The 27810-nt window shown below is 43.4% G+C and overlaps 1 protein-coding gene across 4 annotated transcripts in view; it reads left to right on the plus strand.

Moving 5' to 3' along the window:
• Window positions 1-27810, plus strand: part of SSH2 (slingshot protein phosphatase 2) — a 227903-nt gene that overhangs the window by 26858 nt on the left and 173235 nt on the right. For 2 of the 4 annotated variants that reach the window (XM_075594229.1, XM_075594231.1), the window contains exon 2: window positions 19755-19832. The exons of the other annotated variants lie outside the window; for them this stretch is intronic. In XM_075594229.1, the coding sequence (XP_075450344.1) occupies window positions 19755-19832 (78 nt within the window). The remainder of the gene's footprint in view (window positions 1-19754; window positions 19833-27810) is intronic. 4 annotated transcript variants of the gene reach the window in all.

Genomic DNA, 27810 nt, shown 5'->3' on the forward strand with positions numbered 1-27810 from the left:
ATTGATAATGACTGTACTGGAGTTTGGGATTCCTAATTCAGTTTTATTCCTTTTGAAAGCCATGCTGTTTAGAATTAAACTAAAACAGTGACCGGATATGAGAAAGATGTCCATTGAAATAGCTTTTTTTTCCAAAGTAATAAGCTTGTATATTTGCCATGAGTGAGCATGTTTGTGAAACAGCTGTTGATTGCCACTGCGGATCAGTGGAAGTGCCCAGCTGTGCTCAAGCTTCTTTATAGGATGTGGACACAGCATAATGAGCCTTTTGGATATAGAAGAAGGAAAATATAGCTTGCATTTGAGAGGTTCATTCTCCAGAGTTTTCCCTCCTTTCATTCTGCTTAAGCATTTCTATATATCTTTGTAAATGAATGCCTCTAGGTGTTCAGGAATTTAAAACTGCATGCACAAACTGAGCAATTTGGGATCTTATGATCTGATCATGTGAAACCACGTGGGATTCCTACATAGTTTAGTTGTACACTTTGTTGAAGGAAAAAAAAAAAACAGATGCAAATAAAGTTTCATGAGGTCGGAGCATCAAGTGAAATTTTGTTTAAAACAAAAGAAAATACTTCTTGCAAAGGTTGGGGTTCCACACCGGTCTAGGACATTTGGTCGCGGCCGTATTGCTGCAACCAAATGGCGGCCGGCGCTTTGCTGCAACTCACCCTGCCGCAGGGAGCTGCTGCCGCCAGCCACATCGCCACTAAGGTAAGTGCCTTACTCTAAAAACCCCTACCCTAAGCCTCTACCATAAAGCTCCTTACCCCTAAGGCCTTACCCTAAAACCCCTTCAATTAACCCCCTACCCTAAACCGTAATAAAAACTTACCTTAGAAACGGCGAGCAGCAGGGATTCCAGCGGCAGATTGTCTGCGGCCGCGTGGTGAGTCACGGCAAAGCACCAGTGGCTGCGAAACAGCTACGACCAAATGTTCCGTTCCACACTGTCCACTCTCTCCCTTCATCACCCAGAGTCAGTGGGTCCTATTCTCGTAGCCTCGAAGTTGTCATTGCAGAAGTCGCGGAATGAAATGTGAGGAAAAACTCTATTTTCTTTTGCAAATTGCATCTTCTAAACCGCTTCTCTAAAAAGTGACAAACCGCACGGTTTAGCAGCCAAAACGCCCAGATTGTACTTACTTTGGAAGCAGAATGGCCTGAGGTGGTGCTAATTCCATCCTGAGTCGACATGGGTTTAGCTCTCTAAGCCAAACCCATATTTCAATCTCTGGCTGGAACTAGCAATACCACGCTTGCCACCCATCCATGCAAGTGTTTAGATGCGGTTTTGATGACGAAGCTATGAGAATTCCAGTTTTTGTCAAAAAGAAATACAAAAATATGCGAATTGGAGGTTATTTTTTACAAAGCAATGGGATTGTCAGAACCGGAGTGAAACCGCGTCTAACGCATCTTTTTCCGCACAGATTGGACATGCCAGAAGGGTTTACAGAATAGCATAGCTTTCCAGTCCGATTGGAAACGGCTCTTTAGACACGGGTTGACACACTTGGGAGCTATGAGAATAGGCCCCAATTTTGTTACTAGTCTACAAAATATGATATATTTCTCTCATACCCCAGCAGCACCATGGAAGCTCCACCACTTGTCGGTGTATGTCATGTCTCCAAAACGTTGCCGAGTAGGTGGTGGTGCAAAGGGTTTAAGCTACAATTAGATTGGCAGACATGAGAACCTAGTATTTTGGGGAAACTTTCATAGTTGTGTGTTTTTTTTATTTTTCTCCATGAAGTTTTAAAATATTAAAACTGCTTGACTGATTAGTCGAAGACATAATTTCCAATGCAGCATTTTAGTTTAAGGACACCTCCTCATTGTATGTGAAAGTATTGTATTAAACCAGGGGTGTATATGAGGACTTGAATTTTCGATGTGGAGTCTTAGATCATGGTTAAGAAGACTTGCCTGAGAAGAACAGCTTCTCCGATGAAAGGCTGAATAAACCTGACAAGGAAGGTTTAAATAGGATTGTCTTGCTCTGCAGTTATCTGTTTTAATAAGTCTGCTTTGCCGCAAAGTCTTCTAGCTTATAGCAAATTCCCCATAAGCCTATATGCGTTTAACTCCTATAATGTTAGTATCTTGTCCCCTGGGTATATATAACGGAGTATTTGCGGCACTTCTATGTGTGATTAGTTTACTTGGAGATTGTTTGTACAAATAATATTTTGATGCTGCTATTCTATAATTGTTGGGTATACAGATTATTATGACTGGGACCTATATTTAGATAGAATGGGACATTTGATCGCGACCAAATGGTCGTCGGTGTTCTGCCATAGACGATCCACCGCTGGAATCCCTGCAGCCGGGCGCTTCCAAGATCAGTTTTATTACTGTTTAGGGTAGAGGGTTAATGTGAAGGGTTTTTAGAGGCAAGGGTAGGGTTTTTAAGGTGTTTTAGGTTAAGGGCTTTGGGTAGGGGTTTTAGGGTAGGCTGTTTTTTAAATTTCTGGTTGTACATCAGGATTTGTTGAGGATCCGCTATATAAACATCGTTGGTTGGACAGTCTTTCATCACCTCAAAGAGGTAGTTGCAGAAATACGGGGTGCGCAGGTAACCGGCTACATGCGCTCCCCTTATTTCTGCAACTACCACTTTAAAGAACCCTAGAAGAAGGTTCAACGAGGGTAGAGCGGCGGCAACTGGTTTTATTTTAGTATGTATGTATGTATGTGTATATATCGATCTATATATATCTCCCCACTGGTTATTTTCACACTGCACTAAAGTTACTTTTGTAACATTTATGCACTATCATTAATCTTATTTCATGTCTTTTTGATTATTTCACACATTTAGAGCGCCGGGTGAATTTCTATCTTTTAACGATCACCCCCAAAGAAAAACGTATTGTGGGAAATGCGCGTCGGGTGATGTCATAGCCGTGACACGTCTGCACTTGTGACTAGGCGATGCACACGAGGAGGAGACGCTCCACAAACGATATATTGAGCCAGTACACTCCCCTGCCTTTCTCTGGTTTTCGCTCACCTTATTTGGTGTTTTTTTTTACCATGGTGATATTTTGAAAACATGGTTTCATCTTGTCCATTATATACGTGGCACGGCTCTTACATTTTGAACTGAAGTTCAGTAAATAAGGTGGCAGTTTCCCTTTTCACACAACATATAGAGCTGGTACAGCGAGTATTGTTCTGTAGTATCGATGTTGCCGTCATACTTCTATACCATAATGGGAATGTGTTTAGATATCCATACTAAGTAGTTATAACAACATCTGTGCAGTTCTAAAAAGGTAGATCATAATGAGAGGTTTCTTTGAACCCTCTATGGGTTTGCGAACCTTATCCAATTTGGTCAGCACCACTGTATGTTAGGCCAAGGGTGCGCAAACTGGGTGTTTCGCCCCCCAGGGGGGGGGGGGTGCAGTGCTTAGAGGCCCCAAGCTCTTCCTCCAAGGCATTTAAATTAAATGCTAGAGACATCGCGAGGCCTCTGTAAGTATCTCTTACCTTGACTCAGACGACTCGTTGCTAAGGTGATGACGCCACGAGGTCACGTGACGTCACATGATCCACAGTGACATTTGACACCGCATCACCATAGCAACGCGGTGTCAAATGACTCTGCGGTTCACGTGACGTCATGTGACCCCCGCGGCGTCATTTGACGCTGTAGGAAGGTAGAGGGGAGCGCAAACGTGGTGGCAGTGCTGGCAGGGTGGCTCAGTGCCAAAAGATTGTGCACCCCTGTACTTGGGAAACTCTGATGACCCTAGTGGTCGAGAAAGGGACTGCTTGTAATTGATATTGCATTAGAATGTAGTGTTTAAGTGTGTATGTATGTCTTTATTTATATAGCGGCATTAATGTACATACACTAGTGCTGCACCATAGTAATGCACACGACAATCCTATAAATAACACATATAAATAACGCATAATGGGAAGAAGTGCTTCAGACATAAAAGTAACATTTAGGGAAAGGAGTATCTGCTTCGAAGAGCTTACAATCTAATTGGTAGTTAGGAAGAATGTAAAGAGACAGTAGGAGGTCATTCTAGTAAGTGCATCTCTAAGGGGCCATGCTTCATGTATCAGGTGTATAGTATTAGCCATGGAGCTACTCATATGCTTCATTAAGCAGGTTTGGTTTAAGGTGGGTCTTAAAGGTGGATAGAGAGAGTGCTAGTCGGATATTGAGGGGACGGGCATTCCAGAGGTGTGGGGTAGTCGGTGAGAAAAGTTTAAGGCGGGAGAGGGCTTTTGATACAAAGGGGGTAGAGTTTTTAAGCCAGGGGGGCGCAAACTTTTTTCCCTGCACCCCCTTGCCAGCGGTCACCTCACCCCCGTGCCCCCACACCCCCACTTACCTCGGCTCCGGTGTTGACCTCACGCCGCATTGCCATGGGGACGTGTGTGGAGCCAAGGTAATTAAAGGTTTACAGAGGCCCAGCAGCTCCCCCGGCACTTAATTTAAGTGCCTTCGGGAAGCGAGCGGGGCCTCTGTAAACCGCGCGCCCCTCCGCAGGCAGTCTCGCGCCCCCCCTGGGGGTCACACCCTCCAGTTTGCGCACAGCTGGTTTAAGCTATGTGTGTTTCTCTATCCGTACTTTTATATATTTATATCAAATTGTGTATGAAAAAATTGAGTGTCAGTCTATTGTGAATCACTTTTTCTCTTTTGGTGTATTTGTTCTAATTGATTCCCTGACTGTGCACCACTCAGCAATATTATTTGGCTGAGCTTTTAATGCCTGGGTACCTTTTTGTCTCTGAGCCAGCTGTTGCAACTTGCAACCCCCCACCCCTCCCTGCCCTTGGCCCCACCCCTCCCTGCCCTTGGCCCCACCCCTCCCTGCCCTTGGCCCCACCCCTCCCTGCCCTTGGCCCCACCCCTCCCTGCCTTGGCCCCACCCCTCCCTGCCTTGGCCCCACCCCTCCCTGCCTTGGCCCCTCCCTGCCCTGGCCCCACCCCTCCCTGCCCTTGGCCCCGCCCCCTCCCGGCCCTTTGCCCCTCCCTGCCCTTGGCCCCGCTCCCACCTCTCCCCGCCCCCCACCCCTCCCTGCCCTTGGCCCCGTCCCCCACCCCTCTCTGCCCTTGGCCCCGCCCCCCCAACCCTCTCTGCCCTTCGCCCCGCCCCCCACCCCTCCCTGCCCTTCGCCCTTCCGCCCTGCCCCTCCCTGCCACCCCCCGTCCCTCCCCTCCCTGCCACCCCCCGCCCCCCTGCAATCCCGGGCAACGCCGGGTATATCAGCTAGTCTGCTATATAACTCAAAGGGTGCTTTAAAGAGGCAGCCAAAGCGGCACTTTAAAAAAACGACAATCTTCTTTTTTTTTTTTTTTTTTAACCTATGCCGCCTTTGATGACCTTTTATAGAAAATGAATTACCTAAGCTGCCGATCAATGCACTTTCCTGTAATCAATCAGCAAAGATCCTGCCTCCCAGGGTTCACTAAATGGCGGCCTTTCCGTTTCAATCAATCCTTCAGTCAGTGTAACTCAGCGTAACTCAGCAGCTACAATGTATTCTTATATTACTATGGTAATGCCTCTCTAGCAGTGAGCCAATTGAATCTAGTGACTGCCTGGTCACATGATCTTCCTCACAGAACTTTGGCTGTCACTGCAGCAGCAGAAGATTACCCAAGATGCATTTAGTGAAAACCGAGCCGAATCTTCTCCGATAGATCACATGAGAACGGATCGATTGGTTACTTAGGTAATCACTTGTCATTGTGTAGATTGTATTGATGCACATATCGAATGACATTTTTATTTTTTTAATCGACAGATTGAACTGCAGCTTTAAAACCTGGTATAGAAATCAAAGGATGCTCAGTATATTAAAAATGCCATTGAGTTGAACAAAAAAAAATGTAGTTCGTATTATCTAATACTACACAACTTATTTATTTTTTAAACATTTGATATTGCATGGATTGCTCCTTCAAACCTGATTAAAAATGGAATTAAGAGTTGAAAAATTATAATAAAAACAGTCACTATTATCTAATACTACAAAACTGATTTATTTAAAAAAAAACATAAGATTTCACAGGTTTTGCTGCTTTAATGGTCAGTCCGTTTTTAACTAAATAAAGATCTCTGGAATAGGTGGTGTCCTGGAAGTGTTTCGTTGTTTCTGACAGAGCCTGTTCTCTTCCTAATCTTGATTTAAATACTACACACTTTGAAATCCTTTGAGGTTTGCCCTGCCAGACAAACACAACTACATCTCTCTGGAACGGTATCATTATGCTAGCAAGGGTATTAATTGGAAGAGCATGTCTGATCTAGGTCATTATAGAAGTCTGGCAAGATATGGCTGCTAAACTTGTCATAATTGAAGCTGAAACATTTTAGCATTGGTTTGAAATGTTAACCCCTTCATTGCCCTATGGGACTACAGGGTTTTGCTTCCCAATGCAGTGGATTGCTGTCCCTGCTGGGAATAAAAGTGGTTTAATCCAGTGCTTCTTTACCAGTGTTTAATGTCACCTATGTGTGTAAATCATTGGCATCATCTGACTCTCTGAACCCGGGCCCTTCATGGTGATTATATCTATATCGGAAAGCGCATGCTCTGTAGCGCAAATCAATGAAATAAAAGTTTATTGTAACAAGATAAAAAATGGCAACTCACAAAAGTCGCTAAATACTGTAGTAAGCATTAGAGCAGGGGGTGTGCAGGAGGGCTTTAATTTTTTTTGGTGGTTTTGCTGCGGTTGCTGAGGCCCCGCGCTCTTCCCCAAGGCATTTTAATTAACTGCCCGGGAAGTCCTCTGCAACCTACATGATACCGCAGCGACATTTGACACCCTTCGCCATGGCAACTGGGTCATGTGACGTCACCCTGACGCCGGTAAAAAAGTAACGGAGGTGTGAGCAACTGGGGGAGCAGGCAGGGTGGCGCAGCTCCAAAAGTTTGCGGTCCCCTGCATTAGAGAACTGTAGCGAGGGACAAGGATGTATGATTCAGCCATACTAATGACCGTGACCTGGGCCTCGTGGACATACAGATGATGGAGTTCTGCTTCTGGGTGCGCCTCAGACGTCACGTCAATCCTCCTCCGGAAGAGATGTTACTGGCTCCAGAGTTCCAACGCTCTCAGCTCCGTGTAAAAGATGGCTCCTCGCATGCAGTCCTCAAACCAGAAGGAAAGCCCTACGCGTTTCGTCGCGTCAGCATTTTGCGACTTCATCGGGGGATACGTCGCTGAGGGACTGGTAACCCTATTTTATATATATATATATACAATATATGTATGTGTGTATGTATGTATGTATGTATGTATGTATGTATGTTTAAAACGTAGTCCACAGTAAATTTGATTAGAAAGAATAAAAAATATCTAATGAATCCATCAAAGCAGGTACCAAAATCAACAGCCAAATTCGCAAAATGGTGACACGACGAAACGTGTAGGGGATCGCTTAAGACCTCTGTAACTTTTACTTACCTACCCTACCAGCGACGCTTCTCTATGGCAACCCGGCGTCAAATTATGCTGCGGGGTGACGCCATGTTGCCATGGCAGCATGACGCCACCTGGTCCGCAACGTCATTTGACGCCGGAGCCGTGCAAGGAGGGGGCGCAAGCCGGAGGGTTGAGGAGACATGGGGGCGCATGTAGGAAACTTTGCACACCTCTGCTTTAAGGCACTGTAGTGTGTTTGTGTTTGTGTGTGTGTGTGTGTGTGTGTGTATCCATCTCTCTCTTTATATCTCTATATATTTATATATCGCTGGACTTTCCAGTGCCCTGGACTTTCTTATATGTATATGTATATTGGCCTTTGTTTTTTTTTGACCACAGATGACTGTCCCTCTAAGGCCCGGGCCATAGAGGGGTGAGGAGATCCGAGCTGCACTGACGCTGAGGCTCGCCTGCTGAAATCTGGGCGATTTCATGCCCATACAGGCGAGCCAGCGGGCGCGATCGGAGGCGGGGGGAGACTGAGGGAGGCGGGGCCGTGACGTCGCTGGGCCAATCGCCCGCGCCGCACTGACGTCGACGTCATGGCGCCGTGACGTTGACACTGCTGTGCTGTGATTGGAGGTTTTCAGCTGACAGCGCCCTGAAAAACAGCTTGGCGCTCGGCTGAAAACTCCAGCGCCTCAGCACGCCTGCGGACGCTCGCGTGAGCCCCCTCTCAAGGCATCCTCATTGAGGATGCAGGGGCTCAGCACGGCCTGTCCTTCTATGGACTCGGCCTAAAGCAGTGATTCCCAACAGAGGCATTCGTTAGGTATGTTCAAGGGATTCCCCCCTCCATTCAAAATGTAATGGCGGATCCCTGGCAGTATAGTTGGTCCGCACTTGGTAAGACCCCAAACTGCACCTTGGCGAGGGTGGTATAGCTGTCAATTACCACAGGAGATTCCAAAGTGGCTCACCCAAATGCTCTGCATCCACAGCAGCACGCCATTGTGGGATGTGACTTTGGAAGCTCCCGCAGTATTTGATGGCTAGACCACCCATGCTGTCTGGACACACTCGTGCAATTTGAGGCCTTATTAAGCGTGTGTTCCCCCGTATAAGCTCAGGACACTATATATACTGCCTAGGATTGATCACACAGTGTTTTGTTAGCAATAATATGATGAGTAGGCAATACAATTGATTAATTAGGGGTTCATAGAACAAACATTTCCTAGCAGGTGCTATGCAATGTAAAACTGGTTGGGCATATCTGCTCTAAAGAAATGAAAAAGCGTAATCGGGTTATTGCCAGTTCATGTTCTGTCCATCACTCTTTGTACCCTCAGACCGTAGTATTTGATTTCTAAGCAGGTAGTATGTCTCGTTCTAGATTCATGGTTACTGCTAATGTAGCACATCATAAACTATTCAATCTCAAAGCTCTAACAACTATGACTGTTATAATGAAAGCGAGTCTGGATAAAGCCTCGTCAGGTAATTCATTGCAAAGTTTTTTAAACGTAAAAAAAACCATTTGACTGGTTGACATTAGGATATAAATAGTGCACAGTGGAGGTGTAAGTGAAAAGTGTTGTGCAGAAAGTAATGAATAGCAAATGGGAATTTTTACATCTAGGTAATTTTAAGCCATTTGTAATACTTTGCTTACCCCGCCAGCAGTGAAGATGTTGCCATACCTTGGGTCATGCAGGTCTATTATAGCAAGCTTCAATTAGTTATGTAACCGCTAGAAAAGTATACAGTACAGAACTGTGGGGGAAATGAAAACTGCAATCGAGCCACCATCAGATTGAACATCTTTTGTATGCTACCCCAAAGGAAGGCAGTAAACTAAGGGGCCTCAAGTGTTGGTTCTGAGAGCCTTGTGATTGCCTTTTGGTTCTATACCAGGGCTGTCAAAAACCGGCTGTGTGCCGCCAACAGGGTGCTGCCATGTGGCCTTCGCCACTCAGCAGATAGACCACGGCAGGCAGGCAGGAAGACAGCCGTACACTGGAACCCAGAGTGTGAGCAGATGAGTTCGATGGCCTCTACACCCGATCCCTCCAATTGCCACCCCAGAGTGGGAGAGAGAAAGGTCTGCTGGGGAGAGCTGCACAGGGGTGAGGGAGGCACGCAGGGGAGAGGGGATGGGGGGAGAGGAATACCAGTGATGTTTACATATTGTTTAACAAAGAAAGCTCAAGAAAAGTGTTTTGGCTCCTGCAATAGAAAGGTGATGTTCTCAAGCTAAAGAATACAGTAGCAATGTGTAGAAAGTCCAATGTGCAGCACATGTAGCGGCGTGACTCATAACATTGGTTTAACGCTTTGAGTGCCACAGAGCCTCTGCCACTTTGCAATCATGTGACCGCTTCACAAGAGCACAGAACGCAATTTGTCCTGGAAACAAGCAAATGGCAGATGACTTGGCTACCACATTATGGCCCCGCTGGATTGCTAGACCCCGTAATGTGGTAGCTACATAATGGGGCATGCAAAGGGTTAAATTGTTCAAACTTCGTTTATCGTATCGGTTGATACAAACGGAGCTTTACACATACATATAATGCGAATGCGTGCTTGTGTACACAAGGAAAGAAAAATCCACTCGTGTGAAATGCAGCCTCCTTTTCTCTGGATTGCGCGTGGCTTAAAGGCACTGAACTGCAGGCTGTGTGACAGCAGCGTGCCTGTCACTCACTGCTGGAGCCTCGATACTTGCGCCCCACAATGCCTTGCGTCTGACACTGCGGTAGTATCGACGTGAGTCGGGCACCCTGACGTCATACAGCCTGCAAGTTCAACACCTTTAAGCTGTGCAGTCCAAAGAATAGGAGGCTGCATCTTTCTCTTCATGCAAGGTCCAGAGAAAAGGAGGCTCTGTACGAGTATGAGGGGGTGGGGGGAGAGATGTGCATGTGTATACATGAAGGGGGGGGGGAGATCTGTGTGTGTGTGTGTATTTATACAGGGGGGGTGGACAGGGGGAGAATGAGGGGGGGCCTACTTTTTTACCTGGACTGGTGAATATTTTTCCAGCCCTGTGTGCATCGGCATCATCATCCATGTTCAGCCATTGTCGATTCACTGCTGGATAAAGGCCTCCCAGAGGATCTTCCAGGTACTGCGGTTGTAAGCCTCTATTCTCCACATCGCTCCTACAAATTTTTTGATTTCATCTCCCATCTTACTTTTGATCGTCGTCCTGGTCTTTTAATATCTCTTGGAAGCCAGTCGAATACCATCTTTGTTCAACAGTGGTAATTTCTTCTTGCAATATGTCCGGCCATTTTTAATTTCTTCACTCTTGTGGTAATGTTACAGACTTTTGTTTGGTTTCGTAACCCATCCATTTCTTTTATGGTCTCTTCGGGTAAATTTGATGTGTGGGTATGAGGAGTGGTCTGTGTGTGTATGAGGAGGGGTGGGTCTGTGGGATTGAGGAGGGGTGGGTGGTGGTTCTGTGTTGGTGTGAGGGGTAGACTGGTGACTTTTTACCTTGATTGTTAATGGTATTTTTCCACTTGACATAACTTTGATGTTGCTGAGACGTTAAACCCATTTTTATAAATGGAGTTCTAATCGTAGAATCCAATGTTAAAGTATTGTCCCCAATAGAGAGCTGCGGTTACTGAATATTTCCTGGCTCTGCTTCCTTACAGCTTGCAAAGCCAATTGAAAGCCTTCACCTCTGTTCTTTATCTGAATTGTGTGCTTTGAACATCTCAAAAATGAACTTCAAACCACTGCAGAGGGAGAGGAATTTACTACCACAACAAAATATGTTTTCAAGGGTTAGTTGGCAGCTGTGTCCATATCAAATTACCGGTAGGTCTGCCTAAAGAGTTTACAGTGAAAGCATTATACCCTTCAACTGTGCGAGACATAAATACTGGATGCTGATCTCTCAAACCCATTGTTTATCCTGGATAATTTGGGGAAATATTCTCTGTTAATTTTGTTTATTTTTCAGCGTATGTCAGAAAATTGACTTGCATAAAATATTCACTTACATGTCTATAAGGATGCTTTTCTACCTCAATTTTGCACGTGTCCTCTCCATAGAGCGCAACAAACTACAAAACAGACCAGTTCCTCGATGAAATGTATGTTGAATTTAAAAGTACGCAAACGTGCACATCAACATTGGCCTTGAACCTCCCGTGTGTTTTGTGACATCAGTATCATGTTGTCTGAGGTCCCTGTCCATTTTACAGTGTGTTGCTACACAAAATATTATAAATTTTTTTTTTTTAAACAAGTATTATAAACTTGACCTTGGTTTTTGGATGCTAAATTGAAAGGGAGAGAAAGTGATTTGCTAAAGGTCGCATGCGCTGGTATCTGTATCAAAACGTCAGAAACCAGTACCCTAACCTCAAGGCAACTCCTTGCTTTTGTCCTATTTAGCTGTCTATATTAGAGTTACAAATAAGTGCACATATTCCAACATTTAGCACCCTGAAGCCTTTTTAACCCATTTCCTGATTTGTGCGTGTTTAATAATTTTGCAGTTTCAGGTGTAAATACTTTGCCAAGAAAAGCACAATTGCAAAAATACCCTTTTTTTTTTTTTTTTTATATATATAGCAAATGTGGCAGTTGGAACCATAAATGGCATGTGTATTTTAAAGCGATATTTTAAATAAATATATATTTATATTATAGGCTCATATTGAAGTACAGAACGGTGGTAGTAGAAGTTGACACCATTATTATTGTACAGGCAGTCCTCGGTTATCCAACAGAATCCGTTCTGGAAGTAGCGTTGGATAGTGAAACCATTGTAAAGCGAGTCCCATGTTAATCAGTGGCGGTGAGCGTTGGATAACGCATTCAGGCATCGATAAACGGCCCTTAGGGTTGCATTGTAAAGCGTTGGATATGCCATTCATTGTAAAGTGAAACGTTGGATAGCGAGGACTACCTGTATAACTGAAAACTACTATAGTATTTAACAAGGAAGGCAAGTTGTAAAAAAAAAAAAAAAATACTTATTTTGTTGGGCCATATAAATAGGACTTTTATTGCAAGAGACTACATTAATTGCTCTCAGCGCTATTTGTACATAACTGTGTAAAATAATAATCAGAAACGGTTTAACAGAGTAGCTTTTATGGTTCCAACTGTCACTTTATTTTTTACTATATTTAATTGCAACAAAACGCAGCATTTTTTTATTTAAACACATAGAATGTTACGATCGTAATTTATTTTTATTTCATGGTAAATGTAAAAAGTGTGTGCGTGTGTGCTTTTTAAAAATATATTTACGTTGCAAGTAATGTTCATCATTTAAAATCTCCGGTTTACACCCTGTAATGTCCTAAAATGACCAAATATATAATTACATATTTTTTTTAGGACTGCCAGCATGATATTTTAGTTGAATTACGAAGTAGCTGATCTGGAATTCCAGTGCAAAAGAAATCATAAAATATGCAGAATGCCAGCTGGCGGGATGTGCAGTTTCTCTTGAACAAAGCTTATGACTGTTTTTGGTGCTGCAGTTTTAACTCTGTTGATTTTGGGTTACACTTTTGCAACTTTTTATGAAAGTTTCCAAGTCCTCAGTCCATCATGGACACCCCCACCATAACTCTGGTGCTTAGTGTCTCAATGATAAAGGAGCAGAAAATGATATTCTGCTGGCCACAGGCTGCCAAAGTCCTAATCATTTTGGCTTGACCAGCACCGGCAGATTTTGAGACCGGATCATTCCACAGGCAAAAAAAATGCATGGAGCAGCGCACTGCCCAAAATAATGGGAGACAGGTAGTGTAAAAAAATGAAAAATGTATTGCCCAACCAGCATAAACAACAAAAAAGGTGTGGACCCTCCTATGCGTTTCACACTCCACATATTCTTACCGTACATTCCACAGGCCTGCAGTTCTCAGCAGAACTTCCTGAGACTCATGGGACATTCCGAGGTGTTTTTTCTGACACCAGGTTGTAGAGGTGTGTGTCAATCCTGCTTTAGTGTATTATTACTGCACAAATAAGACTATTTTGAACCTTCTTTTTGTATGGCTGTCATACAACCAAAATGATACCATCTAATTGACCTGCAGGCCAGCTGGAAATGTAACGATTAAAAGGACACAAAGTGGACTAGAAGTAATAAAATGAGTATATGCAATTATTGGTCAGCCACATCTATGTAAAAAAATAATTTTGCTGTGTTGAATGGTACCACAAGGACAGCCCCCACCCCCCTCACCCCTTCCAGGGTCCAAATAATAATCAGTAGAATTGTGTGGGGTCCCAGCACTCAAAACTAGTTCTTCCTGAGAATTGTTTTTCTATCAAAATGCCTTTGTACTTATGTGACTGTACCTTTAAAATTGCATCAATTGACCCTCTGTATATACTTTTATCACAATACATAATAGAAAGCAAATGTTTTGAATAAAAAATATGATGTACTGTATAGTGATAAAAGCATATATCGAGGGTCAATTTATGCAATTTAAAGGTACGGTCACATAAGTACAGAGGTATTTTGATAGAAAAACAATTCTCAGGAAGAACTAGTTTTGAGTGCTGGAACCCCACACAATTCCACTAAATAAAATGAGTAGTTCAGAGGTTGGAACTGCAGCATAAACGGCCTAGAGCCCCCACCAGGTAATGTTGGTTACCCCCACAGTGTACTGTGCATGAGCAAAATGCGCTCGTAAGCAAGATGCATCTCTGTATAAACCAGACTACCTCAGTGAAAGTAAAATAAGGCCTGGGACATAGTGCCCAAAACAGTGCAGAGGCGCGCTGAGGCTCAGGGAAAGCGGTGCTTTCCCTGGCCTTACACAGCGCGCCGTCCGTGGGCGGGTCTGGGGCGGGAAAGTGACGTCACGGAGCTGGTTCGCCCTCATTGGGCGAACCGCTCACGTGACCGGCCCTGCGCTCCGGCGAGCGCCAAATTTCAAAACTCCGTCAGACACACGCTTCCCCAAGCGTGCGGACGCGTGCGCGAGCCCCTGCTAAAGCCGCTCTCATTGCGGCTGCAGGGGCTCAGTGCCGAGCAGCAACGCGCCCTTATGCGCTGACCATGCCAGAGGCCTAAGAGGTCCCTCATCCAAACTAATGACAAATATACCAAACCGATTGTGATCTCCTTTTTTTGTTTCTGCAGTTGACACATTTGGTATTTTGTTAGGCGCTCTCACTTTTGTGGCTATACTTATTTTTGGGAGTCGCTCTCCTCCCACATACACCTATCGTTTTGAATGTGTTCGTGTGAATAATATGAACAGCATATAAACTGCTATCTGATTAATAAAATAACTGTAATGACATTAGTCTGCAGCATTGCTGTATTCTTGATTTGCGCAGTGGATTATGCCCAGGACACCTGTGCTGCATGGTTTATTTTTTTCTAAGTATCATTTATGCTAAATCACTTCCTGAGCACTCCGGGATATAGTACGATTTATGCAACCTTCAGTTTCTTGGCATTGTGTTTTTAGCGGGGTACTACGTTTTAGTGATTAAACTCACAACTACAGATTACTTTTTATAAGCGAACAGATATCTCATTGTCTAGGTAAATCATTAATTCTATAATCTAATGCAGTGTGCACCTGTGCAGCTAGAAGCAGTATACAGGTGATGCACATATTGTGTACACAGTCTGTAGTGTACAAAGGTTATTTATTTTTAGCATACAGCATTTAACCGTTGGCAGTTATATGCTTTGATAATGTCTGTAATAACCCAGGTGTACACTGTTATGTGTTTTTGACATGACTAGAAAGGCTACATATTGAAGCAGCAGCAAGATGGGGTGTAGTCTTATTTCACCTACTTTAATATACCTTCAGTACATACATACATACATACATACATACATACATACATACATACATTCATTTTGCATGCAACTTTTGAAAGAAATGCTTTAGTTGAATGAATGTTATGTGGCTGCTGCCATTACATGTTACGCGTGGTTCTGTGGCTGCTGCCATTACATGTTGGGCTAAGGCCCCGCTGCCTCAGTCAGCGCGCCCGCACTGCAGACAGGCGGCGCGCTGAAAGGCAATTGACCGCTACCTGCGGTCTGTAGGGAGCGGGAGGGGGCGTGGTTTGAGCGGATGGTCCGTCCGTTCGTCCGCCCCCCCCCCCACACACACAGCTTCCCTCCCGCAGCTCCTTCCCTGCTCCCCTCCACTCACACACTCACGGGCACTCACACACACACACAGGGAAATACACACGGGGGGGGAGGTGAATCGGAGCAAGGGGGGAAAATCGGAACGGGGGGGGGGGATCGGAACGGGGGGGGGGGATCGGAACGGGGGGGGGGGATCGGAACGGGGGGGGAGGGATCGGAACGGTGGGAGGGGGGATCGGAACGGGGGGAGGGGGGGTTCGGAACGGGGGGAGGGGGGGTTCGGAACGGGGGGAGGGGGGGTTCGGAACGGGGGGAGGGGGGTTCGGAACGGGGGGAGGGGGTTCGGACCGGGGGGAGGGGGGATCGGACCGGGGGGAGGGGTTATCGGACCGGGGGGAGGGGTTATCGGACCGGGGGGGGGGTTATCGGACCGGGGGGGGGGGGATCGGACCGGGGGGGGGGAGGAGGATCGGAGGGGGAGGGATCTGAAGGGGGATCGGAGCAGGGGGGGAATCTGAAGGGGGATCGGAGCAGAGGGGGGAAATCGGAACGGGGGGAGATCGGAGCAGGGGGGGGAAATCGGATTGGCTGCTGGGATGTTTGGTTAACTTGCATGCCACGTGACGCGGCACTCGCCGAAACCACAAGCTCCTTGTAGCGCCGGCTGCGTCACAGCACGCAGTCAGCCACTCTGGAAGGAGCCAGCGGGGACATCAAGAACAGAGGCAAGCAGCTGGTGGCCTGCGCGCGCGCCGCCAGCCGCAGCGGGACCAAAGCCATACGCGTTGGTTCTGTGGCGTTTAGAATTACATTTTGCCTGTGTTGCAGTATCTTAAGTGTCTCCATAAACACTTTATACTGTTTCCTTGATGAGGTTGAGTAGCTATAAACCATCTCTTTATCGTCTCTCTGGAGTGTGCTGGTGCCTCAGTCATAGAATGAACATTGTATCAGTGTAGGATATATCTGGAAACCTATAATATTAGGCCCCAGATTATATTTGCAAAAACTGAATGCATTTTAAAATGCAATCCCTTGTCGCTGTTTATATGCATTATATCAATAGACTGCAAAATCTTTGCTTCCTGCTGAATAAAGCAGCAATGTTTACCTTACAGAAAAAAACGAATACGTACGTATGCAATGCTTCTGGGTAAGACACCGGAGATCGGAATGGTTCCGCACCGGTACACTTTGCTGTAGGACAGCTCGCCACGGGACATTGCGTTGCGATGTCTGCTCCTGACCGCTCGCTGTCCGGCGCACATGCTCGACCCGCCAAGCCAGGTCTGCCACTCCGACAACTGCATGTCCCGACCGCCCACTCCAACTGCATGTTTAGATGTCCAGTGGGACATTTAAAGATGGGGAGTCGGAGCAGCCTGTCCATGTAGTGGCCCCGTGCAGGACATTTAAACATGCAGTTGTCGTAGCGGTTGGGTGTGGCAGATCTGGCTTGTCGGGCGCGTGACGAAGTGACCTGGCGGTAGAATGCCAGCAGCATTTGGACCGCTCCTGTCTTTTCCAACTTATGAAGGTCTTTCGTCAACTATCTTGCTCACCATACGGTTTTATGCCGGTTTTTGGATCTGTTTTGGATTTATTTTATTTCTGTATGTTGTAAAATACCTTGCACCTCTTCCAAGATGGCTTGGAAGGTAGTCAGTGAGTGTCAGCACTTGGTATGTACACTCCAAGTGAAGGGGGTGAACCGGGGTACGGTAGAGAGAACAGCTATGTGGGTCTTCATGACCACCTTTTCTCATAATGGACATGCCGTAGAACAGAGAATCTTTGTCAAACCAACTTACTGTTTTAAGCAATTAAAAAAAAATTCCACTGCATTCTTTTCCAATGTTGGAAATAGGATTTTTTCCCCCCAAATAGTTTTAATATTGGCAATAAATATGGCTTGTCCCAGTTAGTAGTTGTGCAAATTTAGTAAAGCACCATGGACAAATTGGCCGACACTATATTTGAAAATAGCTTCTCACGTACAATAGTTATACTCTGTTTTGCTTGTCACTGTCTAGTACAGTATAACAACTGGAGTTTGTTCAAGAATCCATCAGGTGATGCTCCACTTATAACTAGGGTAAGATACAGGAAATTGTATAGCCAACAATTAGGCTTCAGCAAGGATGCCTTTATCAGGGCTGGAGGCAAGGAATTGGAGAGACATCACATACAAAACGTTATGTCTGGTGCCATGATGCATATTTTAGCGACATCTTAACATAGCATGGAGTGCTCGGAGATGTCTCCCATTCTTCCACTACATTTCTGGCCTTAAAGCAGCAAAATATGAAGAATCTTATGTTTTTTTTAAAATCAATTCTATAGTATTAGATAATACTGTCTGTATTTTTGTTTACTTCTAAAGCCATTTTTAATGATTTTTTTAAAAATCTGCTGATCATCCTTTTGGTTGCTACAGCAATCTAGAAAGTCATATCCACTTCCTCTTTTCAAATAAGCTCTAAGGCTGAGTCCATGGTAACTGCAGCCGTGCGGAGGCGCGCTGAGGGAAAGCGGGTGCTTTCCCTGGCTTTAGTTCGCGAGCCGTTGGAGGGCGGGCCAGGGCGAACTGCTCACGTGATTGGCCCTGCGCTCCCGTGAGCGCCGAAACGAAAAAATTTTAAGAGCTACGCCTGCGGACGCGTGTGCGAGCCCCTGCTAAAGCTGCTCTCATTGCTGCTGCAGGGTCTCACTGACGAGCGTCAGCGCGCCTCAGACCATGGACTCAGCCTGACACACCATTTTTAAGCTCTGCCCTTTGGCAGCAAAGTATCGCAAACAGATCTGTTGCTGTTTTTCAAACAGCAGACTGTCTATTACTCTGAAAGCTGTAACAATAATGTGTTACACTTAGTCATATAATACGACATAGTAGCTGCAGCGTGTTAGACTGCAGCACAAAGTTAGAAGGTGGCCATTTCGTTAGGATTTTTACAGATTTATAACAGGAGCACCAAACGATTGCATAAGAATGTAGAATTATACATTGTAACATGCTGTACTTATGGAAAGAAAAAGGGGGACATGTAGTACTGCTGCTTTAAACTGGAAGCCCCTTCTAAAATGAAAGTTAACTTGGAATAGTGGCATGTTTAATAGGTTAAATGATACTGATTTAATGCATTAAAAAACACAAAGGTATTTTTAAAATATTACACTTTTCTCAAGTAAACAAAACTTTGGAGGGGGAGGTACAATCTTTATGTAATATATTTTTCTGGGCAGACTTTTTCTCTGTGCTCCAAACTATTGGGGAATTATTGTTTTTGTTTTTCTCCATTGTATGTATATAACTTCTGAATCCATCATTACTCAAATAACAAATATATTGGAAACAGATAAACGGAAGTAGTTGGTATGCTTGAATTTAGTGTTCACAGAGGAAAGGGAAACATCAATTTTTTAACAGGATGAAACTTAATTAAACGGTTACTTTAAGGGTGCCTGAATTACATTAATCACCAAAAATTAGTGAAGAAAATAGGAGTCTTTTCAACTGCTGATGTTCAAAAAATATATAAAGTGTCTTTACCAGGGGAGTACTTACTGTCTTATTAAACTGAGGAGCCCCAACTCTGCTTCTAAATTCACAAGAAAAGATGTAATTGAGGAAACTTTTAACATAATATCTGAAATGTTTACACGTTTTGGAAGGTGAACTCCTTATATCCGCGCAAGCCAGGCTCAATAGTGAGGCTCAGGGTTTCATGTTCACCGATTTTTGAAGCGGTTTGGATAAAGGTGAAGACGTGGACAGTATAGTGAATTGTACAACTAAAGCAAAACAGAAGAATCTAGGTCTAAATACCTTATCAGATAATCCTGTCTTCAAGAGCACATGGTTACTTCTAGTCTAGAGGGAAAAGTATGACCACTGTATTGATGGGTTGGAGAGATGGAATGAAGGACAAAGTAGTGTTGTAGTATTTGTAGGTAATATTATGAGCAAAATGCCAAGTGTTCATCTATCAATCTATTTCCAAATAATTGGAAGGAATAAGTACAGTAATTACATTTATAACATTATTTGAGTGTTGCGTTTCTAATTAAGCTTTCTTGCTGATGGCTGAACCACACCTCTGCTTCTCTTCTGCTGGTGATTAATGTTCCTGCACTTTGCTTTGGGCCTTTCCCTGCCTCTCATCTGCTTCCCAGTCTAGCCCATGAAACCTTGACATGATCTTGTTTGCGTTACAGAGTTCACAGTTGGAAGAGAGTGAAACAGAAGTATTCTGCTGTCATTGTGAAGATACAGAACTCTCTAATGGTACCAATGTACGTAGGTATATACGCTGTACCCCTCCACCTCCACCGCAGCAAAATGCACTGTAAAAAGCTCACTTAGCTATGGTTTGGGTTGAAGCAGCAGGGCCACACACATAGCCACTTTTACAAAGGTTGGGGATTTTGAAACCCACAAGAACAATGTCTGCTAACAAGATCAGTCTGTGGGTCACAGGCTAAAGATGCATATTATGTCCTCTTCCACACATCCAGTAGGACTCCTGTGGCCTACTGCTACCTTATTACCGTTATGCGAGATCCCCGTAACCTGCACCCTTTAATGTTGACCTTTTCAATGTCTGCATTTCCTGGTAAGTAAAGGAGTTCAGAATGCTGCAATTATATTGGGCTTCAGTAGTGCCAACTACTCAACCACATTTCTAAAACTGGCTAGATGGGACTGCTGCTTTAATTTGATATGGTTTTGCGTAAGGTGTTTTGATTGGATGGCACCTTTTGTAAATCTGGTCTACACCATGTATCTTAAAAGTGACTACATTTATGTTCCCAAAGTCAGAAATATACACACTATCATTCTACCCTATGGGGGTGTAATTTGTATTTTTTTTAAAATATTTTTTTTTTAATGAACATTACAGGTGACGTTCCCTCTCTGTTACCAGCATAAATCAATGAAAAAACGAATTGACTTGTCGCCATAAAATAAAATAAAAACATCAGGCATTATATTTGATGTAAGACCAGATTTTTATTGGGCATACACAGTATAATATCCAATAAACTTACAGCAGAAAAAAAATCATTGCTATACAGTCTATAAACCCCCCCGTTCTATTAACAATGTGCTATGTCTTAGCCAAAACGTTGATCTCTCGTCGTGGTGTCCACCTAGTATATTTTATATTGGAATGAAGTTTTTTTTGGGGGTGTCTTTTCTATATGTACAGTATGGTTATTTGTACATTTTAATATATTCTGTATGTACAATAATTTTTTTTTTGCTGTATGTCCAATACAAATATGATCTTCCATAAAATATTTTGGAGCGGGGTTATTTATTTATAAAATGTTTTCCGAGGAAGTAATACATTGAGTTACCTCTTGTTTTCAAGTATGTCCTGGGCATAGAGATGAGATACATGGTTACATTAAATGAACAGGGTTATACATTATATATAGACATTAACTGTTCATGCAAAGATAAAATATATTATAGGCGTATGTAAGAGTTACAAGCCAAATTAAAATGTGAAACTGCTTTAGTTTTGAAAGAACTTAGACTGGGGGCTGCTTTGGGAGTCTCCGGTAGATTGTTCCAGTTGTGGGGTGCATGGTAAGAGAAGTTGGATATAGCGAGGAAAGCATGAGAATTAGTTTTTCGTTCTAATCTGAATGCTCCCTATTCTAAGAAATGCTCTTGTATTGTATCTCTGAATATTAGCCAGGGAAGGTAGGTGAAATCTGTTAATAAAAAGTAATGACTAGGATAGGCAATTTCACAAAATACAAATGGAATTTCAACCCTTAACTTTCAGGGGTTTCAAGGAAATGCCTTTGCACTTTCTCTGTATCTGCTAATTTTGAGCAGTCCAAGCGTAGTCTAACAAGGTGCTGACCAATCCGGGCAAAGTGACAAAGATGCAAACCCAACAAAATGTAAAGATGGAAGGAGAATTACTCTTCATATTATTAGTCCATTTATAATCACAATGAAGACGTGGTTCCAAGAACATTACGAAACTATTAACACATTCTGGCTTATGGGACTAGCAGTGCATTGCAAATCTGTTTTATGCACATGAAGAGTGTGTTTAATTGATTTTGCTGATCATGAATTTCTTTGCTTTCTGATGCTTTAAGACTCACGTAGAGAGGGAATTATCCTGTTGCACATCTGCATATGGTCACTAATTAGATTCTGAAAGCACGAGCTAGGTAGTAGAGGTTGCTTAGTGCCAATAAAGTGCTGCATAACCCATTCTCTCTTGTAGCGTAGCCTTTTTTCATTTAAATAATTTTTTACATACATACTTTTTCAAATCTAAATGTCCTCTGTGTGAGGATTCGCCATCCTGGTGGTCGCAGTCTCCTCACCTCAACAAGCCTTCCGTGACGGACACCCAGGATGTGCGGTTTCGTGGTCCCAGCACACGCGCGTGGACCTTGCGCGTCCTGATCCCCCTTCCGCGGATTCTGATCCCGCCCCCATCTGTCGCACGACGGGTGCCTTCGGCCAGCCTCCCTGCTGACTCGCGAGTCAAACCCTGCCCCCGCGCTGGGGAAAGTCAGGATCGCCGTGGGAATGACACGCGTTCTCGTCTCCGCCCCCTGACCTCCGTGACCCACGCGCGATTTGTCCCGCCCCCTCTTGTCCCAAGAATCGGCGTGGGAGTGATGTTCGCTCCAAGCCCTGCCCCCTGGCCTCCGTGACGCGCGTGGAATGGTGCACGAGCAGTTCCACCCTCATCCCCGATTAGGCTGCAACATAGGGCACACCTGTGTGCACCAACAGCCTATCAGCACTTCCGGGTTCTGCCCTGGCTGACTATTGGAGGCTCCTCCTATATATACCTTCAGTCTGCTCTCATTCCTTGCTGAGCATAGTCATTGTGACCTTGCCTTACCTGCCTGTTAACATCTTGTTGCCTGAACCCTGCTAGTACCTTGGACTCCGCTTCTCTCCACTCCTGATCCGGCTTGTATGACCATTATCCTGTCTCCAGTCCTGACCTTGGCTAAGTACTCCAACGATCTGATATTCTCATATTCTCATATCCTGAACCTGGCTATGTGCCCCCACTATCCGATACTCTCCAATCCTGAACCTGGCTACAAACACTGACGACCCGCAACTCTCCGCTCCTGAACCTGGCAAGTACCTTAACTATTCTATCTGTAATCCTGACCTGGCTTGAACGACTACTCTACACCCTAGGCGATCCCGCGTGGCTGTGGGTTGGCGTTATCCAATCCCCTACCTCAGCACTGCGGTCACGCTTCGTTTGTGGTGAGCTACGCGTTACACTCTGTGATGCATTATTATGCTATGGGACTTTGCAAGACTTCGTTCTTCAAGGTCTTGAAGGATCATCCATCACTAATGGCGTCAATTACTATCTGATTTGACAGGGCTTAAGCATAAATGCACGGAACCCGACCTAGATTGTTGGGAATACATTTTAATAGAGCGCAATGAATGCTAACAAAAATGATAACACTGGTCTATGACTGTCGAATGAGTTTTATATTTAGATAAAAATATTTTTTGTTTTTAAATGAGCATTTTACTTAAATATGTATTTCCCACCTGGGTGGAAAGCACAGGGTCTCCGGAGCTGAACCGCGTTCTTTTCAACTACGGGGACTCCCTGCTCCCAGGAATATTGACCTGTAAAGCTGATGCCGGTATCTAATGCAGGTTTGAAGGTCCCAGGTCACACGGACCAATAGGTAGCTGCAAGGGATGACGTTGTGGTTTCCTATTGGCCCACGTGGCGCAATTTCTTTAAACCACCATGTTGCGTGCGGAGCCGAGGCCCGTTCGAGATTTATATCTCTGGTAGCAATGGGGCCCCCAAAACTGAATTTAACATGGTTCAGAGCCAGACATAAAAAAATGATGGAAATGCCGATTTGAATCCAGTGTATGCAACAGTACATGTACTGTTTCATTGATTGGCGTGAATGTGTTGTCTTCCCAGGAACTCCTTAAAAGATTTGAACCTCCTTTTGACTACAGTGGTTATCAGACAGTGATACATCTGCTGCCATATTTCCGTTGTGCTCTCAATGCACTTCAGATCCCGTGGGGCGAGGCCCAGACATGACCTCGAAGGCATTCTTCATATCTTCAGTCTAACAAAGGCATCAGACAGGGTGACACCATTAGCTTCTAGATAGACTGCAATTGTAACCTTTTTTCAAAAGATTGGACATCATAACCCTCAGGCATGCAAACTTGTTTGCTTTGATGTACAGAGTGTTTTGTAATTTCAGTTGCCTAATTAGGATAAAACTGAAAGGGAAAGAAAAGGAGAAAATATCCAGAATCTACAGATGCAAAATATTTGCATCTTTGTTGATATATAATGTAATTTCATATTATATGATTTCAACAAAGACTCTTAATTTTAGACCGGCAGATTTGATTAAACTAAGGAAAAATCTACAACGAATAAACTGGCATAGCATTTTTGCAGGAAAAAATGTGAAAGATAAATGGGCAGTCTTTGAAAAATGTGTTAGATAAGTACATTTATCAGTGTATACCCTTGGGTAATATAAAATAAAAAAATAGAAACCAGTATAACTAAATAAACAGGTAAGGAAAGGAAGAGGCAGGCATTTATATTCTTAAAGGCAGCAGGGACGGAGAGATCATATCAGAATTATAAGGAATGTTGCAAAAGGGCGATCAGATTAGCAAAATTTGAAAACAAACTAAAAAAATTGCAATAGAAAGTAGGATCAACCCTAAAGTTCTTCAAGCACATTAATAACAAAATTATTAGGAAAGAGAATTCCAGTGTGAGATGGGCATGTAAATTATTGGAGATGAGGAAAAGACAGATACAGCCGAACCCTGTTATAACGCGGTCCTCGGGGTCCACAGAATGAGACCACGTTATAACCGGGATCGTGTTATAAAATCTCGCTTCGCGAGGACTTGCCAGCATCTGCAGCTCTCTCCTCTCTGCAGTTCTCCCTGCTTCATCAGGCTGCATCCACGTGCGCGGCACTTGCGTAGACTTTCGAGCGCAGAGGAGGGTCACATGACAAACACACCCCTACACCATGTGGGAATTTATTTATTTTTTAAACATTCAATGCTAAATTGTCAGTAATAGCCAAACCATTACATTTAGTATTGAAGGACTCCATTTCCACAGGCTCAGTACCACAAGAGTGGCATAAAATAGACATAGTGCCTATTTTTAAAAAGGTAGTTCGATTACAACCAGGGAATTGCAGACCTGTAAGATTGACATAAATTGTGGGAAAGCTACTTGAAGGTTTAGTACGGGATAATATTCAGGAATACCTAATGGATAATAACATTATTAGTAATAGTCAGCATGAATTTATGAAGGCTTGGTCATGCCAAAGTAACCTTATTAGTTTATTTGAGGAGGTAAGTTGGAATTTAGACAGGGTGATAATTGATGTTGTCTACGTAGATTTTGCAAATGCGTTTGATTCAGTGCCACATGAGGTTAGTGTACAAAAAGAAGGAAATTGCTCTGGGTGTACATATTTGTACCTGAATTGAAAACTGGTTGAAAGTTGGACAACGAAGTTGTCATAAGTGTAACTTTTTTTTAGGTTGGGCTAAAGTTGTACGTGGAGTATCTCAAGGTTCAGTCCTGGGGCCACTGCTATTTAACTTATTTAATGACCTTAAGGTTGGCAAAGAGAGCAAAGTCTCCATCTTTGCTGATGACACTAAATTATGTAAGGTAGTAAAATCAGAGCAGGATGTAATTTCTCTACATTGGAACTTGGATAAACTGGAAACTTGGGCAGACAAATGTAATTGTATACATTTGGGATGCAAGAATAAACAGGTTGGAGAAGGATTTAGGCGTGTTTGTAGACCGTAGGCTTGGTAATGGTGCTCAATCTCAGGTAGTAGTTGCAAAAGCAATTAAGATCTTATTTTGCATAAAATGGGTTATAGATGGAAGGGAAGAAAGCATAATGCCATCGTATAAATAATTAGTAAGACCACACCTTGAATATAGAGTACAGTTTTGGACACCACTCCATAAGAGGCATCTAAGAGGAGATATAACCATTTACAAATATGTTTATGGGCAATACAAGCAACTTTTAAAAGAACTATTGATCCCAAGGATAGTACCAACAACACAGGATTATACCTTAAAGTTGGAGGAAAGGAGATTTCACTAGCAACTAACTAAAGATTTCTTTACAGAAAGGGCAATTAAAATGTGAAATTAATTATCCACGAAGACAGTGATGGCAGATAGAATAGATAGATATATTTAAGGTTGAACATCTTTTTAGAAAGGAAATGTATACAGGTATATACCAAATAAATAAACATGGAAAGTATATTGATTTGTGGCGTAAATTGATTGCCATTATTGTAGTCTGGAAGGAATAATAATGCTTGCACAGTTGGAAAAAAATAAAATTAAAAATGTGTAAGGTACAAAGCTGTACTGGTTAAACTGGACACTGTCTATATGAGGAGGAGGTTAAATGTCAGCAAAGGATATATACAAAATGAAATGTACTGCTTGCATAAGTATTCAGCCCCTAAAGTCAGTACTTGGTAGAAGCACCTTTTTGCAGCAATTACTGCTATGGGTCTTTTTGGATAGGTCTCTTCTAGCTTTGCACAGTAGGATGGTGAAATGTTTACCCATTCTTCATGGAAAATGGATCCCGTTCTGATAAAGTTTGTTGGGGATAGTCAATGGACTGCAATCTTCAAGTCTTGCCATAAATGTTCGTTTGGAGTCAAGTTAGGACTTTGACTGGGCCACTCAAGAACATTAATTTGCCTCTTGTTCAACCACTCCAGTGGGACTTTGACTTTGTGCTGCTGAAATGTGAATTTCCTCCCCAGTTTGACTCTTGGCTGACTCAATCAGGTTTTCCTATTCTACCCTCTATCCAGACAAACTTCCCAGTCCCTGCTGAAGAGAAGCATCCCCATAACATGATGTTGTCGCCACCTCCATGCTTGACAGTTGGGATGCTGTTGACTGGGTGATGTGCAGTGTTGGCCTTGCGCCAGATGTAACACTTGGAATTTAGACCAAAAACTTAAATGTTTGTCTCGTCTGACGACAAAAACGTAACCACATGTCTGCAGTATCATCTATATGCTTTTTCGCAAACGCCATACGTGATTTAAGGTGTCTTTTTGATTAATGGCTCCTTTCTTGCCCACCCATCCATAACGAGCCAGAGTATAGGGACCTGCTTATTGTTGATGTGTGAACACTGACTCCCATCTTGGACACAGAACTTTGCAGATCTCTCAAGGTCATTGTTGGCTTCAGAGTGACATCCCTAACCAGTTTCCTGCTTGCCCGGCTGCTCATTTTTCAGGGCAACCTGATCTACGTAGTGTCTGGGTGGTATGATCCACCTTCCACTTCTTAATAATGGACTTCATTGTGCTGAGAGGGACAATCGACGTCTTACATTTTCTTGTACTCTTCTCCTACTCTATGCCTTTCTACAACTTTTTCGACTTGTTTGTAAGCTCCTTCATGGTTGCTTTGTTGGATCACTATGTGAATTGCAGCTTGAACGTCTTTATATACCTGAGGGAAATGATCTACAAGCTAAACCACTTTGATTACTCAGTTTGAAATAATTTCACTAATTTTGTGACCTTTCAAACAATGAATTTGCACCTGAGCTGTTTTAGGGCAAAGTGGTTTATATGTATGAAACTGAGATTAATGTCTTTTTCTCTGTAAATATTCTTTATATTCTATATGCATATTCTAGCTTTAGCACTTTGAAGTCGTTTTTGTAGATTCTACATGTAAAGTGTAATTTGAAAGCGTCATGGAGTATGCTCGGGTGTTAACAACATGTGAAAAATTTGCATGGCGAATACCTCTGCACACCAGTGTATGTACCTAACTTCCCCAGTTATTTGTTTATTGAAAGCCTGAACACTTGAGAGGTGGTTGATTAGAATGCTGCAGTGTGCATGTGTTAAACTAAATGGATATGAGTCACGTTCTTCCCTTGTTTTACTATATTTCTTGGACCGCTTCTGTCTAAATGCCATATTTTGTATGCAACATGGGGTGCATTATGCAGCAATACTAAAATCCTTCTTTAAAGTAGACATATAAAGAGGTTTTAGGTAGAAGAATGAAATGTATATATATATCTAATACATGTTCTTCATTATGATTCCTTTTTAAATAATTGTGAACATCCCCAGAACTTTCCCACGCTGATGATATTTGATAATCTGGCTGTCTTGGAATCAGATATTTAGCAGGTCCAATGG

This window comes from Ascaphus truei, chromosome 3, assembly GCF_040206685.1.
Source record: "Ascaphus truei isolate aAscTru1 chromosome 3, aAscTru1.hap1, whole genome shotgun sequence".
NCBI lineage: Eukaryota > Metazoa > Chordata > Amphibia > Anura > Ascaphidae > Ascaphus > Ascaphus truei.